This window comes from Leptosomus discolor, chromosome 3, assembly GCF_034619465.1.
Source record: "Leptosomus discolor isolate bLepDis1 chromosome 3, bLepDis1.hap2, whole genome shotgun sequence".
Taxonomy (NCBI): Eukaryota; Metazoa; Chordata; class Aves; order Leptosomiformes; family Leptosomidae; genus Leptosomus; species Leptosomus discolor.
In genome coordinates this window covers 25,459,014-25,476,758 of record NC_141393.1, presented here as the reverse complement: position 1 = coordinate 25,476,758, position 17,745 = coordinate 25,459,014, and the positions used below count along the sequence as shown (strand labels likewise).

The window sequence follows — 17,745 nt, the reverse complement described above, 5'->3', positions numbered from 1 at the left end:
TTCAGACCAACATAAGAATGAGTGGTGATGTGCCTGTACCATGTTTCAGTTCAGTAAAGATGCAGTAGTTTTTGAAAAGCTTGGCATGTCAAGGTTTCTCCATGACATGACTATGTCACCCAGCCAGTGCATTTTACCAGCAGTGAGGAGCTTGCTTCCGCCTTACCTGAGGTTGTGAAGAAGTTTGCAGAAGAAGATGGCATAGGCACACACATTCACTGCCAGCCCATTGTGGCACCTTGTCAGACACATCAAGGCCTCCTCACCTTCCACTGCTTCATCAGCCTGAGAGAACTTGAAAGGCTCTGTAATGTCCCACTTCCTGGCCCAGAAGGACAAGCATCAGCAGCAAGGATTTAGAAGAGGGACACAGCCTCCACCCACGCAGCATGGCAGTCCATCGCAGCACCTGCCAGCATTGTACCTGCATTGTGAGACCCCAGCCCTTCTCAGCATTTCTCCTTGCCAACGTGGGACCAAGAAAAGTGGCCGGTCCCCACATGCAACGCAGCCACCAAGAACAAGATTCATCAGTGGACATCTGAACCCATGCGTTCTCTGACGCTACATTTCTCTGTTACAGAAGTCCCAGCTGGACTTTAAAGCCGAGCCACCCGCAAGCTGCTTGCACAGCACTTGGAACAGTCTTCATTGGAGCTGCTCCTGGGCTGGAAGTAATGAGAAAAATCAAACCTTCAGCAAGTAGTTCAGTTTTCTAGTTCAAAGCTGTTTTTTTCCTTTGCCCTCAGCTTTCCTAGGCCAATACTGTGCCTCCTGCCCTCCTCAGCTGAGCAGCCTCTCAGCTCCTTCTCCCTCTACGTAGTTGCTATGAAGTCCCCACATCATGGCACAGCCAGCTCAGCAGCATCCAGGGGTGGGAACCCTTGCCCAGGGCCTGCCTTATTGCTTGAAGAGAGCTGCAGGGATGCTTTCAGGAATACAAGGCAAACGTCACAATAGAGTGACTGCAACTAGTCCAGAAAGCTCCAAGAACCAGAGCAGCTGATTCCCTCCTTTGCTAAATGAGATGGTGATCCAGCAGCAAAGGTGCTGGGGGTTTGGAGATGGACAGAGCAGCACATCCCACTCCTGTCTGCTTCAGCAGAGGACAGCTTGGTGCACCATTTAGCCCGAGGTGAGGCAAACGTATAGTGCTGTTGGCCAGAGCAGGACACTGCTGAGCTATCTGAATTATGTCCCCTGATGGAACCCAGAGCGTGCTTCAGGGTATCACAAACCTGCACTGGAGCTGGAGAGAGGCGAAAACTGATCCGTTCCCTAAGGCTCTCTGCAGCTCACCCAACTCTGGCACAGCTGTCACGGGACAAGAGGCACCAACTGGGCTGAAACACCCTCAGCCAAGCACATCAGGGACAGAAATAACCCCATGCTCCATCGCAAGCAGCTGGAGTCCTGCCTTGCGCTGTTCAGCACCCACAGCCCACTGGCGCCCCTGGCACCGCAGTCAGCATGATGAACAAGGGTGGCCTGAATGAGGCCCCCAAGTTTCCACCCGCTCAGGTTCTGTCTTGGTTCATGTCCCCCGATGCTGTGGCAGGCACCAGCCCTACCTGCGCGGGCAGTGAGCCCAGGCCCCTGGGGGTGCCCAGCCAGCCCAGCCTGGGCACTGCTGCTGCCACAGGAAGTTGCACACTTTCACCCAGGGAAGCTGGGAGTCAGGGCTTTTCCAGAGCCACCTCAGCATCCCCTAGAGCACAGAAGCAAACAAAAATCAATTGTGGGAGGGGACCACCTTCACTGTAGCAGTCCCTGTTTTTTTCTGCTGGGTACAGCTGTGCCACCCCAAGAGCCAGCAGCAACGTTAGCATGAAAAAACTAAGAGGGCCGGCGTTGAACAGGTCTCTATGCCAGCTCCTGCCCACATGTGTTCACATGGAAAAGGTGCTCTCAACCAGAATAAGGCTGGCCTCCTCAGTGGGGGCAGATGAGTTGAATTTCCAAAGGAAGCCAAAAAAAAAAAAGGCATTTTGCTACCTTCACACAAATTCTATCCATGATCTACTTCATCAGCTGGACTGGTCCCAAGATGATCTGCATCAGCTGGGCACTGCCTGCCACATTGCTAAAAAAAAAAAACAAACAACCCACAACGAAAACCACCAGCTCTACAGTAATTTTAGGTTTACTACTTACATAAACCCCTCCCTCCCCAGCCATAGGACATATTTCCCTGGAAAACCTCCTCTTCCTGCCTACACAGTAGTCATGGGCAGCCTGTGAGCTGTGGCCTCAGAGGAACCCAGGAATAATTGTTGGGGCTCCCAAATACTGCCTTATAGACAAACGTTCCCTGATGCACCATGCACAATCAGACACACACACCAGCCCGGTGCTCTGGAAGGTGTTCATAAAGCTGGTATCCAGCTTCTGGTATCAGGGTGTGAGGAACAACTAAATCACTACTCCCATCCCATGTGACACATCAGCATTTTCTGTAACAAGCGGTCCTGCTTTGCTTGGGACTTTGGCAGTGCCAATACCCACAGGTCAGGAGTACCATGTCCTGCAAACTGCACATAGAGGTCAGGGGACCAGCAGGCATAGCCAGATGATGGCTCCCATGCTGCTGGATGTACACATCTCCTTACACATCTGTATCATTGATCATAGCACAAGAGGGGCATCCAGAACCCATGCTTGGAGAATACAGGCATTACAATTTATTTTATGGCTTCATCAGATTCCTCCAAGGGTACGTTCAGCTTCTCCCATTGCTCCCCGACAGAAATTCCAACCAGTGACACCATTCCACCTCCTACAACTAAGGAATGTCCTGGCCTGAGGCATGTGGGAGAGCCTGGCAGCAAACCTTACCCTAGCCAACAGCACCCTGGGTTGCCTTTGGATGAATGTTGCCAGCAGGTTAAGGAAGGTGATCCTGCCTCTCTAAATCCAGTGCTGTGTCCAGTTCTGGGCTCCTCAGTACAAAAGAGACATGGACATACTGGAGAGAGTCCAGCAAAGGGCCACCAAGATGACTAAGGGACTGGAGCATCTCTTGTATGAGGACAGGCCGAGAGCTAGGGCTGTTCAGCCTGGAAAAGGCTCAGGGGGCATCTTACAAATTTGTGCAAGTATCTGATGAGAGGGAATGAAGAAAAGGGACCCAGACTGTTTTCAGTAGTGCCCAAAGATGAGAAGAGGCAGTGGGCACAAACTGAAATGTAAGAGTCCAGTTCCATCTGAAGACAAGAAAACGCTTTTTTACTGTTAAGGTGGTCAAATTCAGGAACAGGTTGCCCAGAGAAGCTGAGTCATCTCCAGCTGCAGAGATACAGAGAAACCCAAATAGACAGAGTCCTGGTCTGCCTGTTTCAGGTGACCCTGCTTGAGCAGGGTTGGACTAGATGATCAAGAAGTCACTTCCAACCTAAACGATTCTGTGAGAAAAAAAGAACAAACACCAACAGAAAAAAATTGAATGCACAGTGCAGCAGGGAGGGTGGAACCCAAACCTGCCCTCAGACTGGTACATCGCTCCATATAACCTTCACCTTTGTGCGACCACCCCTGCAGCAGCAAACTCTCCAACAATAAAATTAATTTGTCTGTGCTGATGGCACTGAAGGTGTGAAATAAGTTACTGCAGCAAGCAAAGCCACCCCATGGTGACATGCACTGTGCTTTTCAGGACATGAGAAAACACCCTGCACACTCAGTTTGTGGGAGGTGTGATAAATTGCTCAGGATTAGCACACAGAGTGACAAAGTGCTCAGTGTGGGAAGGAAATAAACAGCCCAAGGAGAAAGAGACAGCTTTATTTAAGGAATTGAAGTGAGGTCTGGAAGGATGAAGCCAACAGTTGCCTGAGGAGTTGTGTTTCTTAGAAAGTGCAATTCAATCCTTCCTGGCATAACACTCTCAGAGAAAAGAGCTGCTTGTGCCAACTGAGAGGGGTCCCTCCTTCCTCTCCATCCAACCCAGCAGGGCTCTGACCAGCTCCACACTAGGTTCCTGTTCTTCCCAGATAAAGGGATCTTCCAAGAGCTGCAGAGTGCCAGCACAAGGATAGCGGCAGAGGCTCCTGTCCCAGCTCTCTGCAGGAGTTCATACAACACCTCTTTTCCTAGGGTGAGCCAGAACAAACCAACAAAACCAAAAACAAACAAAAAAAGAGCTTTAAGGTGCAGCTGGTCCTTTCCCCAAATGCACTCTGATGCAGGGAGAACACAGTCCAGCAGGCTTTACTCCAGCTGCAGCCATGACTGGTGATGCCCAAGCCAGCTTGAGTGTTACAGGGACTGGTCAGCACTGTCTGGTGGAGAGACCCACGAGTGTGACTGACCTGTTCCTCTTGTGAGAATAAGCCCAGGCAGCACCCAGAGCAAATGTAATCTTGCTGTGCCCAGCAACTTCCCTCCGTAAACAAAAGCAATGCCTGGCTTACAGCCAAGTCAAAGAGAATCAGATTCCAAAAAGAATCAACCCCGGTAGATCAGTACCATGGTTTCGCTGGCTACATCGGAGCAGCTGCCTTCAACCAGCCTGAACGCCGCTGTCCCACAAGCCACGGGCACCCACTGTCACTGACAAACGTTGATCATGCAATGAGTAGTAACAGAGTCGCTCTGTTGGCACTGGACTGGGTTTTGCAGTTTCCTCTTTCACTGGCAAGGCAACGGCCAAGCAGGCTTCTTTACAGGTGCTCAGTTCTTCCATCGGATTTGCTACAAGGGAGAATAAGAGATGAGTAACATCAGTGCTGAACATAGATCCCTCTGGGGCCAAATTAGTGAGTCGAAATCCCTGACAAGGACAGCTATGGCCAGAGGGTGCTATTTCTATCAGTTTCACCCTTCATTCCTACACTGAATGCAACCCCAAACATAAGATTAGCTTCCCAGCAGGGATAAAAAGAATGTAGGACAGCCATGCCTTTATAGCTAATCTATAGCTGTTTCTGATGAGTCTCTGGAAGAAAAAGCAGGTGTTTCTTACCATGTTGTTGAGAATGCTGTTTATCTTCCCTTCTTCTGCAGAGCCTCGCTCCACCTTGCATTTATATGCTATCAGCTGGATGCGATCCTTTAGGTCCCTGTAAGTCTAGATAAACAGCAAAACCAGCATCCAGCTGAGTGAAGAGGACACTTCCATAGTTAGATACGTGAGCAGGGCAACTATTCGATCCCCCCTCAACTTCCCACCACAGCACAAGTCCACAGCACACACGCTAAGAGCCACTCTCCTGGCTCACTTGGCTTCCACTGGGAACCATATCACTGCTCCTAGGCCACAAGGATAAACAAACCCTACCAGGCACATGATGGCAGTGGCACATGGCAGAGCACGAGAAAGCCATGGAGAAAAAGCAAGCTCTTGTCCCATTTCCTCACGCACACAGCACAGACCTACCTCAATAACAACATCATGGCACTTGTATTTGGTGGCGAGGTTCAACCGTGTCTCCACATCCTCCACCAGGCGCACGTACTCCTGCAGCACCTGCAAGGGAAGGAAGAGTGTCTCAGCTCCCTTCTGCAGGTACCTCCTGCCTCGTTCTCTCACCCCAGTCACAAAACCTTTCAATGTCGCTGGTCACAGAGACTTGACCTCTTCCTTCCTAAGGCAACAACTGACCAGGACAAGACTGCTCAGGACCCCGGAGGCAGTAAAGCTTTGCTCACAAAGCTCAGAGTCCTAGGCTACCTCATTCCTATGGATTGGCTTAACCATTGCCAGCCAAATTAAGCATAAGAAAAGTTAATGTAGCAAACAAAGGTGGCAATGCACTGTGGGAAGAGAGCTCCCAGACAACCCTAAGCCTGCTGTGCCTCCTGCAGTCAGACCTAGGGCCCAGCCCTCACTACCACCTACACTTCCTGCTGATGCATGGGTCGCTCATCTGAGTATTGTGCGCACCTGGCAAAGCCAGCAGCTTGGCAAGCTGTTCTCCCACTCCCAGCTAGGAAGCAGCTCACTTGGGGAATCATTCACACCCCAAATGCCAACGCAGAGCAGAAGGACATAAGCAGCAGTTCCTTGCTCACCTGCACAGGAGCACTGTTCTTCTGCAAGATCTCCACCACCCGGTGGAAGCCAATAGGTGCCTTCTTCTTGGTGTAGCCCAGCCAGTTCTGAAATAAGAGCAAACCCTACATCAATCCTAAAGGGCAGTTCCTCCAGCCACAGAAAAATGTTTTTCCCCAGTGCCAGCAACGTACGCCACCAGCCACCACAGGCAGCACTGGCAGAGCCCTTCATGCAGTGGCTGGGCGCAGGTTGGCTGCAAACCCTTTGGTAACAGAGCACGAGGGGAGCCCCTTTCTCTGACCTGGTTGCTGCAGCCAAGCCAGGCCCAGCAGAGGTCTTAGGCAGAGAGAGGAGGAACGGATTACAACACGCTGAAGCAGTGGTGCTGGGCTCTGCTGAAATAAAACCAGTCTGTCCAGTAACTCCAGAACAAGACAGCTATCAGTAGCAGATATCAGCACTTGGAACTGACTCCCCAGCAAGGCTTTCCACACTCACCTTGGTAGTGAAGAGGGCATCCACATCATCCCAGGCTCGCAGCTTGGCACGGGCAGCCAGGGCAGTGAGCACATACTGCTTATCAGGAATCTGCAAGGCAGAAAGCTGCAGTCAGAGCACTAGCACAGCTCAGAAGGCCTATGTGGGCTGGACAGGAACGGCGTCTGCCCCCAGCCCTGTCAGGACCCACACCAGCAGCCTGGCAAGGTGAGATGCTGCCTGAGGCCAGGGCCAGCACTGCAGAGAGCAGGAGGTGAGGATTTGCAAGTGCTGCTGCAGCCAGGGTGCACCCCAGTGAAAGCCTCCATGTGGCTCCCACTCGCCTTTCTGAGCTTCCAGAATGGCCCTGCTCAAGGAAGATGCCATGGCCCCTCCCTATCTCAGTGCCGAGCCCCTCAAACTCTTCCTACCCAGCCCCCTCACTAAATAGAGTTTGGCTGCCCGCATTTTCAGCTAGAGCTGCCACAACAGCAGGAGACTTACATACCTTAAAAGTTTTCTTCAGGTTGGTCGGGCTGCTGAATGTTCCCTAGAGAGAGCAGACAAGTCAGTGCAAACTCAGCAGGGCAGGCCACAGGAGAGGTTCAGATACCTGTTGTAAGGCATTCGCCTAGCACAAGGTGAACCTCCCCAAGTTTTTGCTGCTTTTTGCTCATGTCAGTGCCACAGGAGGAAAGAGCTGGCAGAAGAGAGCAACTATCCCACCCCATTAGCCTTCTGGTTTGGTTTCCCCTACTTAGTCAACTGGTGCACCTCCAGCACTTCCGAGAACAGTATCACACACCTCAGCCTCATGGGATTAAGGGCCCATTCTGTCTCCTCAGAGCCAGAAGTAAAAGACAGTTGTTTCTAGGAGGCAACTCCCTGACAGGCTGTCCCAGGTTGAATATCCCATCTTAGAGCACAAAAGAAAACTCCACACTGGTTTCAGATGGAAAAGGGGAGCTAGGTTCCTCTGGGTTTCTCTGAGGGATGAAATACGACCTCCCTCCCCTTCTTTCCTTAACACGTCCTGGCTTAAACTGCTCCACATTATTGGGGGCTACAGAGATGAGATGTAACCCTTCTCTTCTCCCACATCCTCCTCACCTCAGCCTCTGTGTAGTGGTAGAAACAGGAATAGAAGAGGGTGGTCACTAGTGGCATGTTGAGTATTGAAGCCTTACGAGGATATTTCCGAAATATCTCTGACTGCCCAGCTGTCTCCAAGTGCCGATCATTGGCCTGCGGAAACAGGAAGATACAAAAGGGTGAACGTGAGCCAGGGCAACTACCTGACCTAGATGCGGGGTAGAGATCTGGGGAGAGTGTTGTGACAGCAATGCACAAGCACAGCCTCAGCATGCCGTGAAGTCTCGGGTCTGGTATTTCACACATGTGCCTGGCACAGCAGCTTGGACAGCAATTAAACTACACTAGCCAGGGCAGGCCGGTTAGATCCAATGTGGTATAAGTTAACGCCAGACAGAGATCTTGCAGCTAGTCCCGGTCATCTCCTGACCAGCAAGGAAAGTGTCATACCTCAATGATGATCTGTCGCTCCAACAGGGTATAATGGTCTTGGATGTGGGAGGTATCCTCAGCTGAAAATGGCAGCCTGGTCAGACGTGGAGGAAGAAGACACTGTCAGCAGCTCTTTACAATTAGAAGGATGCTCTTCTCTACCAAACATGCACCCCACAGAGAGAGATGTGGGGAACACCTCCCATTCTCCCCAGCCTGAGTGGCTAGTAGGTAGTCAAGCTCCTGCCCTGCAGCTCGCTCCAACTGTCTCTCTCCTAGACAGGCTCCAGAGAAGGAAAAATTACATGGCATCTCTCACAGAACAACCTAAAGGCGATGCTACCAATTTCCTCAAGTGCTCAGGCACCCAAACTTTCATCCTTCACAACCTGAAGGGTCAATGATCAGAAGGTCCCTGAAGCATCTTTGCCCCCAAGTAGGCAGCAAAAGCTGCTGGACTAGCAATCACCTCAAATTCTTCCTCTCTGGTCTACATTGTGTCCACAACACCCCACTCCCACTGAGGCAAAACCAACATCACCTCTGACTCTACATAAGCTGCGGCACTGGGACAGAGGTCTAATTTTCTTTACTACTGCCTTCTGTGAAGCGCTCACATCCCTCCCATGCTCTTGCATTTTTTTCTTACCCAATGCAGCCTTTCAGAAATTCCCTCCTTTTTTCTACATCCTGGATGTTCAAATGCTCCCGGTACTGGGACAGCTGGAGGGAGAGGGAAAAGAAGCACAGTCCGTTCTCAAGGATTTGGGAGATACAGGACTCCAGAGGGCAAAATCGGGATGCAAAGCTCTTGCCTGACTACCAGACACCCTGCAGCCAGCCTCCCTCTGCCCACTACACTCCCTCTTCACCGAGGAAAGGGAGTGGCTGCTCCTGGGAATACTCACAGCAACTTCCTCAGTCCTGTCTAGGAACCTGCAAAAGGGAACGAGCAAGCATTAACTTGGAGGCAGGTTCCTAGCAGCGTGCTCAGCCCTGCCACAAGGCTGGGCAAGAGCCTCACCTGAGCAGATCCAGAAGCAACTTCTGCTCACCCATCTCTTTGAGGAAATGGATCAGGTGACACAAGGCCACCTGCCGCACCTCCAGCTCCCGAAAAAAGATCTCTACAGGAAAGAGAGATATTTACAGGTGGGTAAATTAAGTTAGCACTACCAAGCCAGAGGGGGGCTGAGCACAATGCATGGAGTTGCAAGCCATTGGCAGTATTCAACAACGTTAACACATCTCAAAGCACAGTCTTGGAGGCTAGAGTACAGGAGAAGAGCCCATTCACTAGGCTGACAGCTGAATTCACAGCAGTGTGCTACCCTTATAGATTCTTTTTTATTCACCCCATCACGACTACCACCTACTACTGCTCGGGGGCCTTCGTGGGCATCACCATCCCCCCTCCCATGTTACACTTGCTGCAAAAATATTTCATGCTCAGTAAAGCAGCAATAGCCCAGAAATTCTCTTTGTGACTTGCAGCCAGTGAAACAACCAGCCCCGCTGCCCTTAATCGAAACACACTACGGAAACCCACCTACCTCTCCTTAGCGTCCGCTTCAGGAATATCAGGACCTGTGTGCACAGACAGGCAGCTCTCAGCTGACCAGATCAGTCTTCACCAGAGTTCAGACAGACAGACAGAAAACTGGTCAAGGCCTGGGGAAGCTTTTGCAAAGGGCCACTGAAGACACAGCTCTTACAGCACTGAACTGAATTCTGCTAGCCATTAGACACAGGACAAGCAGTCAGCCAGGGCCACAGCTGCCTAGATGACTGCCTAAGCTCCTAGTCTGGAGCTTAGATAAGTGAGACTAAGATTTATGAAGAAAAAACTTTCCATGAAAGATCCAAGGGCTTAAAAGACCTGGATGAGGGAAGCTCTGACACAGTCCCATTTGATGCCTGATGCTTTGGCAGCCAGATAAACTGGAGAGGCCCCTCAAATCTTCTGTGCCACAATGAGCAGATTAAACTTCAGCCTTCAAGAAGCTGCAACAAAGATCTGTAAGGCTGAAGGATGAGATTCCTTGATATTAACCTGACATGAATTCTGCTAAGTGGCAGGAATGCCAGCAGGGATATGAAACTTCCCAGTCTTAAGCTCTGACACTTTTCAGTCCTGGTTTTAAGTAAAGAACAACCCCCATCTTGCAAGATTAGGTGGCCAACTGACTGCATTCACACAAGCACCCTCTGTGGGGTCACCCAGGAAGTCCCAGCCCTACATGGCCCCAGCCACACTCACAGTTGTAATGACATTCCCATCATGCCCTGCTACAGCTTCATCCAAGAGCACCAGCTTGTCCTGCAGAGAGCGAAATCTCTCTAGAGAGCAGACCTGGAGACAGAAGAGGTATAAGTAGGCATATGGGACGTCACACAATCCCCAGGCTGAACCAACCTCCAAGGTACTACCTATTCTTCCCCCATAAGCCCTTCAGCAACATAAATAATTGCTCTCCCAACCAACAGAGAACTACTCATTTAGCTGAAACCACGTGCCGCAGGATCCCTGGGAATCTGTCCACAGGGTCTGCAGAGCTAGGCCTCATTACTGCCCAGGCCAGGCCAGCAGACATTGTACATTCAGCACAAACACCCTTGTAACAAGGCAAAACTTCCCTGCCCACCACCAATCACCAGCCCTGACAGGAGGAGGGAACTCTGTAGGGCCCCTTCCACAGAGGAGACCAGAAGAGTAGAGTTGTCTTCCTCCCTTCTTCTTACCCCACAATTGTGACCTCTCAGCCTTTAGTTCACCTCTGCCTTTGAGGAGACATGCAGAGTAAAACCAGAAGCTCCTTGTGTACTCACTGAGGCAGCTGAGACTAAGATTCCAGCTCCACTTCTGGAACCAAGCATAACCAAGATTGCCTCTGTCTTCCTCCCTCCCTTTGCCACCAACTAAGCCCCACGGTCTTGGATTTCTTACATAAACCCAGTCCCAGGGAGCAGAAAGGGTAGAGAGGGACACAGCAGCACAGGTACCTCCTGTCAGAGCCTAGCTGAGGGCGTGACTCAAGTAAAAAGTGTAACAAAACCCTGAAGGTCTCCTGCTGCTCCTGAGCTAGCGTGATCCCAGCACTGACACCTGGCAAAGCAGCAGACAGGTAGAGCACTGTCCCTGCTAGATACTGCAAGCAACACAGATCCCCTCCCTGCTCCCGGAGTAGCAGGAGCATAGGGAAGAGTAAAGCAGTTTAGGACCACCCACCCTCCATCTCTTGCAAGCGGGTGGGAGTGGAAAGTCCTTACCTTTCCCCTCTGCATTCGCCTGACTGTATCTTTGGGGCTCCAATCACTGCTGTAATCCTGCCACAAGAAAAACAAAGAGCTCTTGAGCCTCAAGAGGCCAGATCACACCAGCAGTCCCCAAGCTGCTTTCCACTTGTGCTGGGTCAGAGTGATGGCCCATGTGTAGCTTCTCAGACTTATCACTCAGCTGCTCGAGGGAGGTTGTTAGTAGGGCATGTCCCTACAGCGTTCAGGTGCAGATGCTGGGCCCTCAGACTCTGCATGCTGGTGGGGAGGGAAGCTAGAGGCTCAGATGTTAACAGAGTCTTTCTATTGCCTCAGTAAGGTCTGTCATCATACCCTTTATAAGAAGTGCATTTCAACAGGTTGCCCTCCTTGCAAATTAAAGCTCCAATGTGGCTTTCAGAAGGACAAATACATGCAAAACTGACAAACACAAAACTGAGGGGGAAGGAGTCAATTTCTTGTTACAATTCAGGTGAACTTCTGCTGGTGAGCCTTCCACAGCAGTGTGGAGAACACAGGGACAACAGCCTCAGGCAAGTGCCTGGAGAGTTGCACGGGACTAGCACAGTGTGACAAAAGCACTGAAGCCTTTAGCGAAACCATCTTAAGGTAACACGCTACTGCTGCTGCAATGACCAACATTCTTCCCCTGCAGCCACTACGATCTGGAAGCACTGGACAAAAGTGGCCTGAGCTACTCCTGGACTCAGACTCCAAAAAGGCATCTAAACCTTTGTGAGGCACTCAAGCCAACAGTTGGAATTCAGCCTTTTGCCTCAGAAGAGCCAGAGAAACGGAAAGCTCTGAATTTTAAATTCATTGAAAGCCCAAATCTAAAGGAAAAAAAGGGCTGACCCAGTCCTTTTAGGTGTCCGCTGCACACGAATCTCTCAAGTCAATATATAGCTGAGTGTCAAATGTTCTAAGCACCAGGGTTTCCTCCAGCACCTCTGGTCAGAGGCAGCTCCTCAGCCTGTCACTGTCAGGAAACCGGTTCAAAGCTGCCACTAACTTTCCCTTCTTTGTTCCACCCCACTTACAAAACTTCTGCCTGTTTTTAAGGGGCTGTACAACCCTTTTCCTTCCTGCTTCACTGCCTCTGCAGGCACAGAACAGAACACAATAGGGCACACTTATTTCTCCTGCTGTGCTTTCAGGAAGTGCTGCCTGTTAGGTTATGCGATTAATGGCTAATAAACATAAGCACACCAACCTGGTGAGGATCAGATGGCCAAGGACAGGTGAAGAAAACCCAGTAACCTAATCAGTGCAATCTGAGCACACTGACTTGGCCACTCCTTGCCAGCATCAAATGAGACATATTAAGCCATTAACCGCTGTGTAAAACCCTCGGAGATAAGGAAACCAAAGAAACTTTCCCCAAACACTATGCAACTCTAAAGAGGCACAGCACTTAGTATGAGATGTGGAGGAAATTGAATCCTGGAATGTTTTAAGAGGGTTGTGTAAATGTGTGAGGCTTGTGACAGAATTTTATGGCAAAGACAAAAAGCAGGAAAAGGGAGGGATCAAAATGCATTGGACAGGAACAAGCCTAGGAAAATGGAGGGAAAAGGGGCCATAGGGTGCCATCCAAGTTTAAACAAGTGGCTAGTTAGCGTGCCTGTCTGACTGAGCCCTGCAATGCAGTCTGTCTTATATTCTCATTAAATTCTATATTTAACCACCTTCTGTGTGGGTGGGCTCTCTATTCCTAGTGCTCGTACGAATGCTACTGAGCTTCAAGCTCAACCAGGCAGTGAGTAGAATAAGCAGTCTGAGTACCAGCAACTGGAATGGTGCCATGAACCCTAAGGGCTCAAGGGTCCAGGTGCCAGCAACTAGAGGAGACTGGGGGCTGGCATTCAGCTACAAAACAAACTGGATGTCTGAGACCAGCTACTGGAGAGACCCACAGAGCGTGTGTATGTTCCACAGTGGAATTCAACCTGGTCAGACAGAAAGGAGGCTCAGAATCAGGCTTGAGTGTTCTGTGTTTATGTGTCTGTTGGTAAAGGCATTGGTTTCTGCCTGCGTTAATCCGTGTGGGTAGCTGTGTTAGTATTGTGCATGTCTGTTGGGAATATGTGCTCAGTCCTGTTACTGGCTGGACCTGGGGACATGGAACCACAATCTCACACCGAGTAGGAGGAATCCAGCCAGTCCCAAAATCCACTAGATTCTGCAACACCTAACACTGCCTATCTGGAAGAAGAGCATTCCTGCCAACTGGAGCTCCACCTCTGTGCTGTTCCAGTGATTCTTGAACAAGAAATTTAGAAACAGATTTAAAAAAATTAAAAAGCACACGTGATGCCAATTCATCTGACCCAGCATGAAAGCAGCTTACAGGCAAAGCACTATTTAGAATTTCTTTTCACAAAGACTGCTGGGCCATTCATTAAGAGAAGGAGTAACTAAGACCCCCAGCAAAGCTCCCTACTTCCGAGCAAAAGCAGAGAACATCTAAATTACTGTGAGGCTGCATTTTGCAGCTCCCTGTCCTATTCCCAGCATTGCCCTCTGCTGTCTGAGATAGCGATTAATCACTTCCCATGAAACCAATAGAGTAGGAAGTTCTCCTGGCAGTATTCTGATCTCAGCACACTACAAACACAGGCTGCTCACCTTGTACTCAGCTTTTGGTCTGCGCAGCTCCGGGGCGTAGTTTTTAACTCCTGTGTCAGAGAGGGCTAAGAGGGAAAGGCAAAGCTGAGTAACACATCAAAATCCTGATTCACACCTGCTTCCAAAACTGCCCTTTCCTTAGTTTTTGTGGTAGAAGACACAAACCCAAGCACCAAATTGCAACACAAAGTTGCTCTAAACCAAACAGTCGCCAGTTGTACCTAAGCAGATTACCCAAACCATCATGCCAACTCTTTCGCTTCTTTGCTGAATGACTTCCAGACAATCCATGATTCAGTTTCCCTTTCTACAAGATAAGGAAGACGACACTTCCCTTTTTTTGGACATGCTTTGGTTTACGTAAATCTGTACCCCTCCCAAAACGAGGCAAGGATTCAAAACTTACCATCTGAAAGGGACTGGAAACTTGGAAGTTTGTTTCGTCCTGAAATCAAAACAAACACTCATGAGAGACTGTCTCTTCACCAGGAACATCTCTGGCAGAGGGAACACAAGCCTAGACTGCACGCCAGCGTGCTGCAGCTATGCCACTGTAGAACAAGCCACTCTGTACAGTGATTCACACTACACCAGCATAGCTGGGGCTCAGCTGCTTGCAGTCTAAGGGTTTGAAGTTGTCTGTGGCATCACCAACCGTATCGCACCCCAGCCCTATCTGCCCTCTTGTTGCTGAGGCCAGGAGGGGTTAGAGAGCCTGAATTCACTGTCTACCTGCAGAGCAGAGGCTCCAGCACACGCTACTCCTTAGGCCGTGGCAACATGGACAGCTTCATTCCCTGGGGCTGTAGTTTAGATGCCTTTCCTTATCACTGTGTTATCAAAGTTGAGAATAAAAAAACACCCCAGACAAAGAAAGACAAACTAAAAGCTGGTTTGTTGTCTGGCTGTGAGACAACAGAGCTGAACTCTTGCAAGCTGTGCAAGTGTCCCCGTGGCCTGCTGCACAGTTGCCCTATAACCAGCTATGCTACTACTGCTGCTGCCATGTGTTTGCTGAACCAAGTATAACACCAACAGCAGCCAGCTGAGCTCCAAATAAAGGATAATCAACCCTTCTTCTACAGTACTGAAGATTGAATGAGGGCCACATGGGTCCAGCCAGTCCCTTTGTAGCCTGCTCTTTTCCCCCATGCAAATGGATTGCTGTACAGTGCTGTGCTCTACCTTGCCGTTCTGCAGAACCTGGCTTTTAAGAAGCCATAATCTCCAACGCCCTCTCCCACACCACAAGAGCATGCAATCTTCTGCACAAGACAGTCTCTGATTTTTGACCAGTGAGAGATACACTCCCACACCGAGGAGAGATCAGAGCCTCCCTGTTTTGCAATACACTTAAGAGAAAACGATTCACACAAGATAACACAGTTACCCCTTGACACTCTTGAGGGAAAACCCATTTGTCCATATTGTATATGAGGAACCTCACCTTTGAATAGGCTGCTTAGGGAGTAGGAGGAAACTTGTTTGGGAAAAGCAGCATAGGAGGAAGAGCCCTTCGGTAGGCTGGAGTCTCGGCCCTCCAGTGAGCTAGTGCTGCTGGAGGCTGTCTCTTTGATTGACCAGGAGATACCTATTTGCAGACAGAGGTCATTTATAACAGAGAAAGAGAAAACCAGTCTGTAAAGAATGATCTTATGGCATGGCAGGAACATTACCAAGTGTGTACTGGTCAGTTCTGCACTAGTACATCCCGACAGCTTTGACCCTCAGCACTAGGTAGATGCAGTGCACAAAATCCCAATCTCATGTAATACTGCTTGTTAAACAGTTGCACATTGTCGTCCAGAAATGGTTGATTTCAGCGATGTTGTACACTGGGTTATGGCTTATATAACAAAAATGCATAGACCACCCAATTTATATGTTGTTCCACGGGGCAAGGCATAATCCTTACTCTAAAGGCACAGAGCAAGACAGAGAATCCCTGGCTCACTTCAAATCACAGAAGCGTAAGAGTATACCTTCCTGAACACTGGAAAACTAAGACAGCTTTCCTCCCCACACAGGTGAAACAGCTGTCAATGTGCATATGCTGCTGCTAACAATGCATACGTCTCCCTCCTGCTTGTTTGAGACAGTGTTGCCTTCTTTCATGCAGCTGTACAACACACACACATTTTAGGACAGGGTGACAGAGCAAAAATGCCAATAGGTAGAGACCTTGGGTGGGAATAGACATGGCCTGAATCAGAGGGAGGAGCTAGACCACAGGACAAGAACAGACTCTTCAAAGGTCCTCTGGGTGATCCAAATGTAAATTTTCACTGTTTGGCACTGGCTAGCAAGTGCCACATGTTCTGTGGGTCATGGACTCCAAAGCGCAGCAGATAGCTCGCTCCCATCATCACTAGAAACACATTTTCTTAATGCTTACAATTCCCTTTTGAACTCCAAGCGTAAGAGTCGGTCCATAAATACACACTAAACCTTAGAATATCTCCTTAAAATGCTGTGGGGACAAACCACAAGGAACTTTAAATGGTGCCATTTCAAGCAGCAGTGTGAAGGAAATTATCACCTAGAATCCTGCAGGCCAGCCAGCCAAGAATATCAAGGAACAACCTCTAAAATATCTGCTCTAAGCTGGGCTACATATTGGGAAAACCACAGTGAATTCCCTCCACTTGTCTGCACTCCTTTATGTAGTTTGGGTTTCTGCTCGCTCTCGTTTCAGCGAATCCACACAGGTAAATCAAGAGGCTCACAACGTGACCTGAGGAGACTGGAATTAGATTAGATACGCAGGATTAGATAGCAAGTAGTACTCCTGACCTCAACCAAACGACATGACTTAAGCGGTAATTTTAAACTCCCTCTGTCTCAAGGATAACTTGCAGTACTTCTGCACTTACTTCCCACTGGTTCTCCACTCCAGCTGACCCTCTCAAGGTCGTCATCATCATCATCATCATCATCATCAACGATATCCCGAAGGCTATTCACTGCCCGTTTGGATTCCTTTAGCTATGGACAAAAGAAAGAGCTTGTATAAAGGCCACCAGCGTTGCAGGGTGAGCTTTATTTCCTATTACCTCCAAACAACCTCCCTCAGAGCTCTGAAAACAGCTTCTTCAGCTTCCACTGCCTTTTCTGGAGGAGGTTTTTACACCTGTAGGTGTTCAACAGACAGAGCAGCCCTTCCTCACCACTGGGAATCCAAAGGCCACCGACCTTTGCAGCTCAACCAGCAGGCGATTCGGTTTGGCGCACGGGCGAAGAACCACGGTCCTAACCAGATGTCGGACTGGCTGCCGTGGGGGGCGAGACGGGAGCCCTCGGTGGCCTCCACACAGGGCAGGAGGCAAGCACCCACCCCACCCGCGAAGCACAGACCCTCAGCGAAGCGCGGGGCCGAGGCCTGGGCCGAGACGGCCACGGGGCTGTCCGGAGACGGGGGGGCGGATCTCCCGCCGGGCGGCGGCGCCCCGGCAGACGCGGGGTCGGACCCTACCTGCGAGAGCTCGTCATCCTCGTCGTCGAAGGTGAAGGCGCGGAACTTGGAGCTGTGCCAGTACTCCTCCTCGTCCGCCCTCGCCCTGCTCATCTGCAACGGCACCGCGCGGCTGATCAGGGGAGCGGCTGCCTGACGGCGATCGCCGCCCCTGCCCCCCCGGTCCCGGTCCCGGTCCCGGTCCCGGTCCCGCCACCCCTCGGTCCTGCTCACCTCTCCAAGCCTCCTCTCCCGCGCCAGGCACCGGCAGGGCAGGGCAGGGCAGGGCACGGCACGGCACAGCAGGGGAGGGGAGGAAGGGCGGCTGCCGCGCAGGGCACGCCGGCACGGGTAGTTCCCCCCGCCGCAGCCCGGCCCGGCGTTTCCCCGCCGGCGC

The 17,745-nt window shown here is 50.5% G+C and overlaps 1 protein-coding gene across 1 annotated transcript; it reads right to left on the bottom strand.

Moving 5' to 3' along the window:
* Nucleotides 1-3,764: 3,764 nt before the first annotated feature.
* VIPAS39 (VPS33B interacting protein, apical-basolateral polarity regulator, spe-39 homolog) lies at nucleotides 3,765-17,596 on the bottom strand. The gene is made up of 20 exons (XM_086463641.1): nucleotides 17,583-17,596; nucleotides 17,370-17,462; nucleotides 16,771-16,882; nucleotides 15,345-15,488; nucleotides 14,304-14,342; nucleotides 13,898-13,962; nucleotides 11,264-11,320; nucleotides 10,254-10,346; nucleotides 9,547-9,580; nucleotides 9,018-9,120; nucleotides 8,902-8,929; nucleotides 8,643-8,716; nucleotides 8,012-8,087; nucleotides 7,580-7,714; nucleotides 6,978-7,019; nucleotides 6,491-6,580; nucleotides 6,010-6,096; nucleotides 5,375-5,464; nucleotides 4,961-5,065; nucleotides 3,765-4,689 (listed from the first exon to the last, which is right to left on the bottom strand). Exons 2-20 carry the CDS (start codon nucleotides 17,460-17,462, stop codon nucleotides 4,669-4,671), a joined length of 1,488 nt encoding a protein of 495 aa, XP_086319767.1. The 5' UTR covers nucleotides 17,583-17,596; the 3' UTR covers nucleotides 3,765-4,668.
* Between the last annotated feature and the right edge of the window lie 149 nt (nucleotides 17,597-17,745).

Coding starts and splice junctions, on each gene's coding strand:
- VIPAS39 (XM_086463641.1), bottom strand. CDS start 17,462: ATGAGCAGGGCGAGGGCGGACGAGGAGGAGTACTGGCACAGCTCCAAG. Junction 13,963..14,303: donor TTTCCAGTCCCTTTCAGATG/GTAAGTTTTGAA, acceptor TTTCCCTCTTAG/CCCTCTCTGACACAGGAGTT. Junction 9,121..9,546: donor GAAGCGGACGCTAAGGAGAG/GTAGGTGGGTTT, acceptor TCTTTCCTGTAG/AGATCTTTTTTCGGGAGCTG.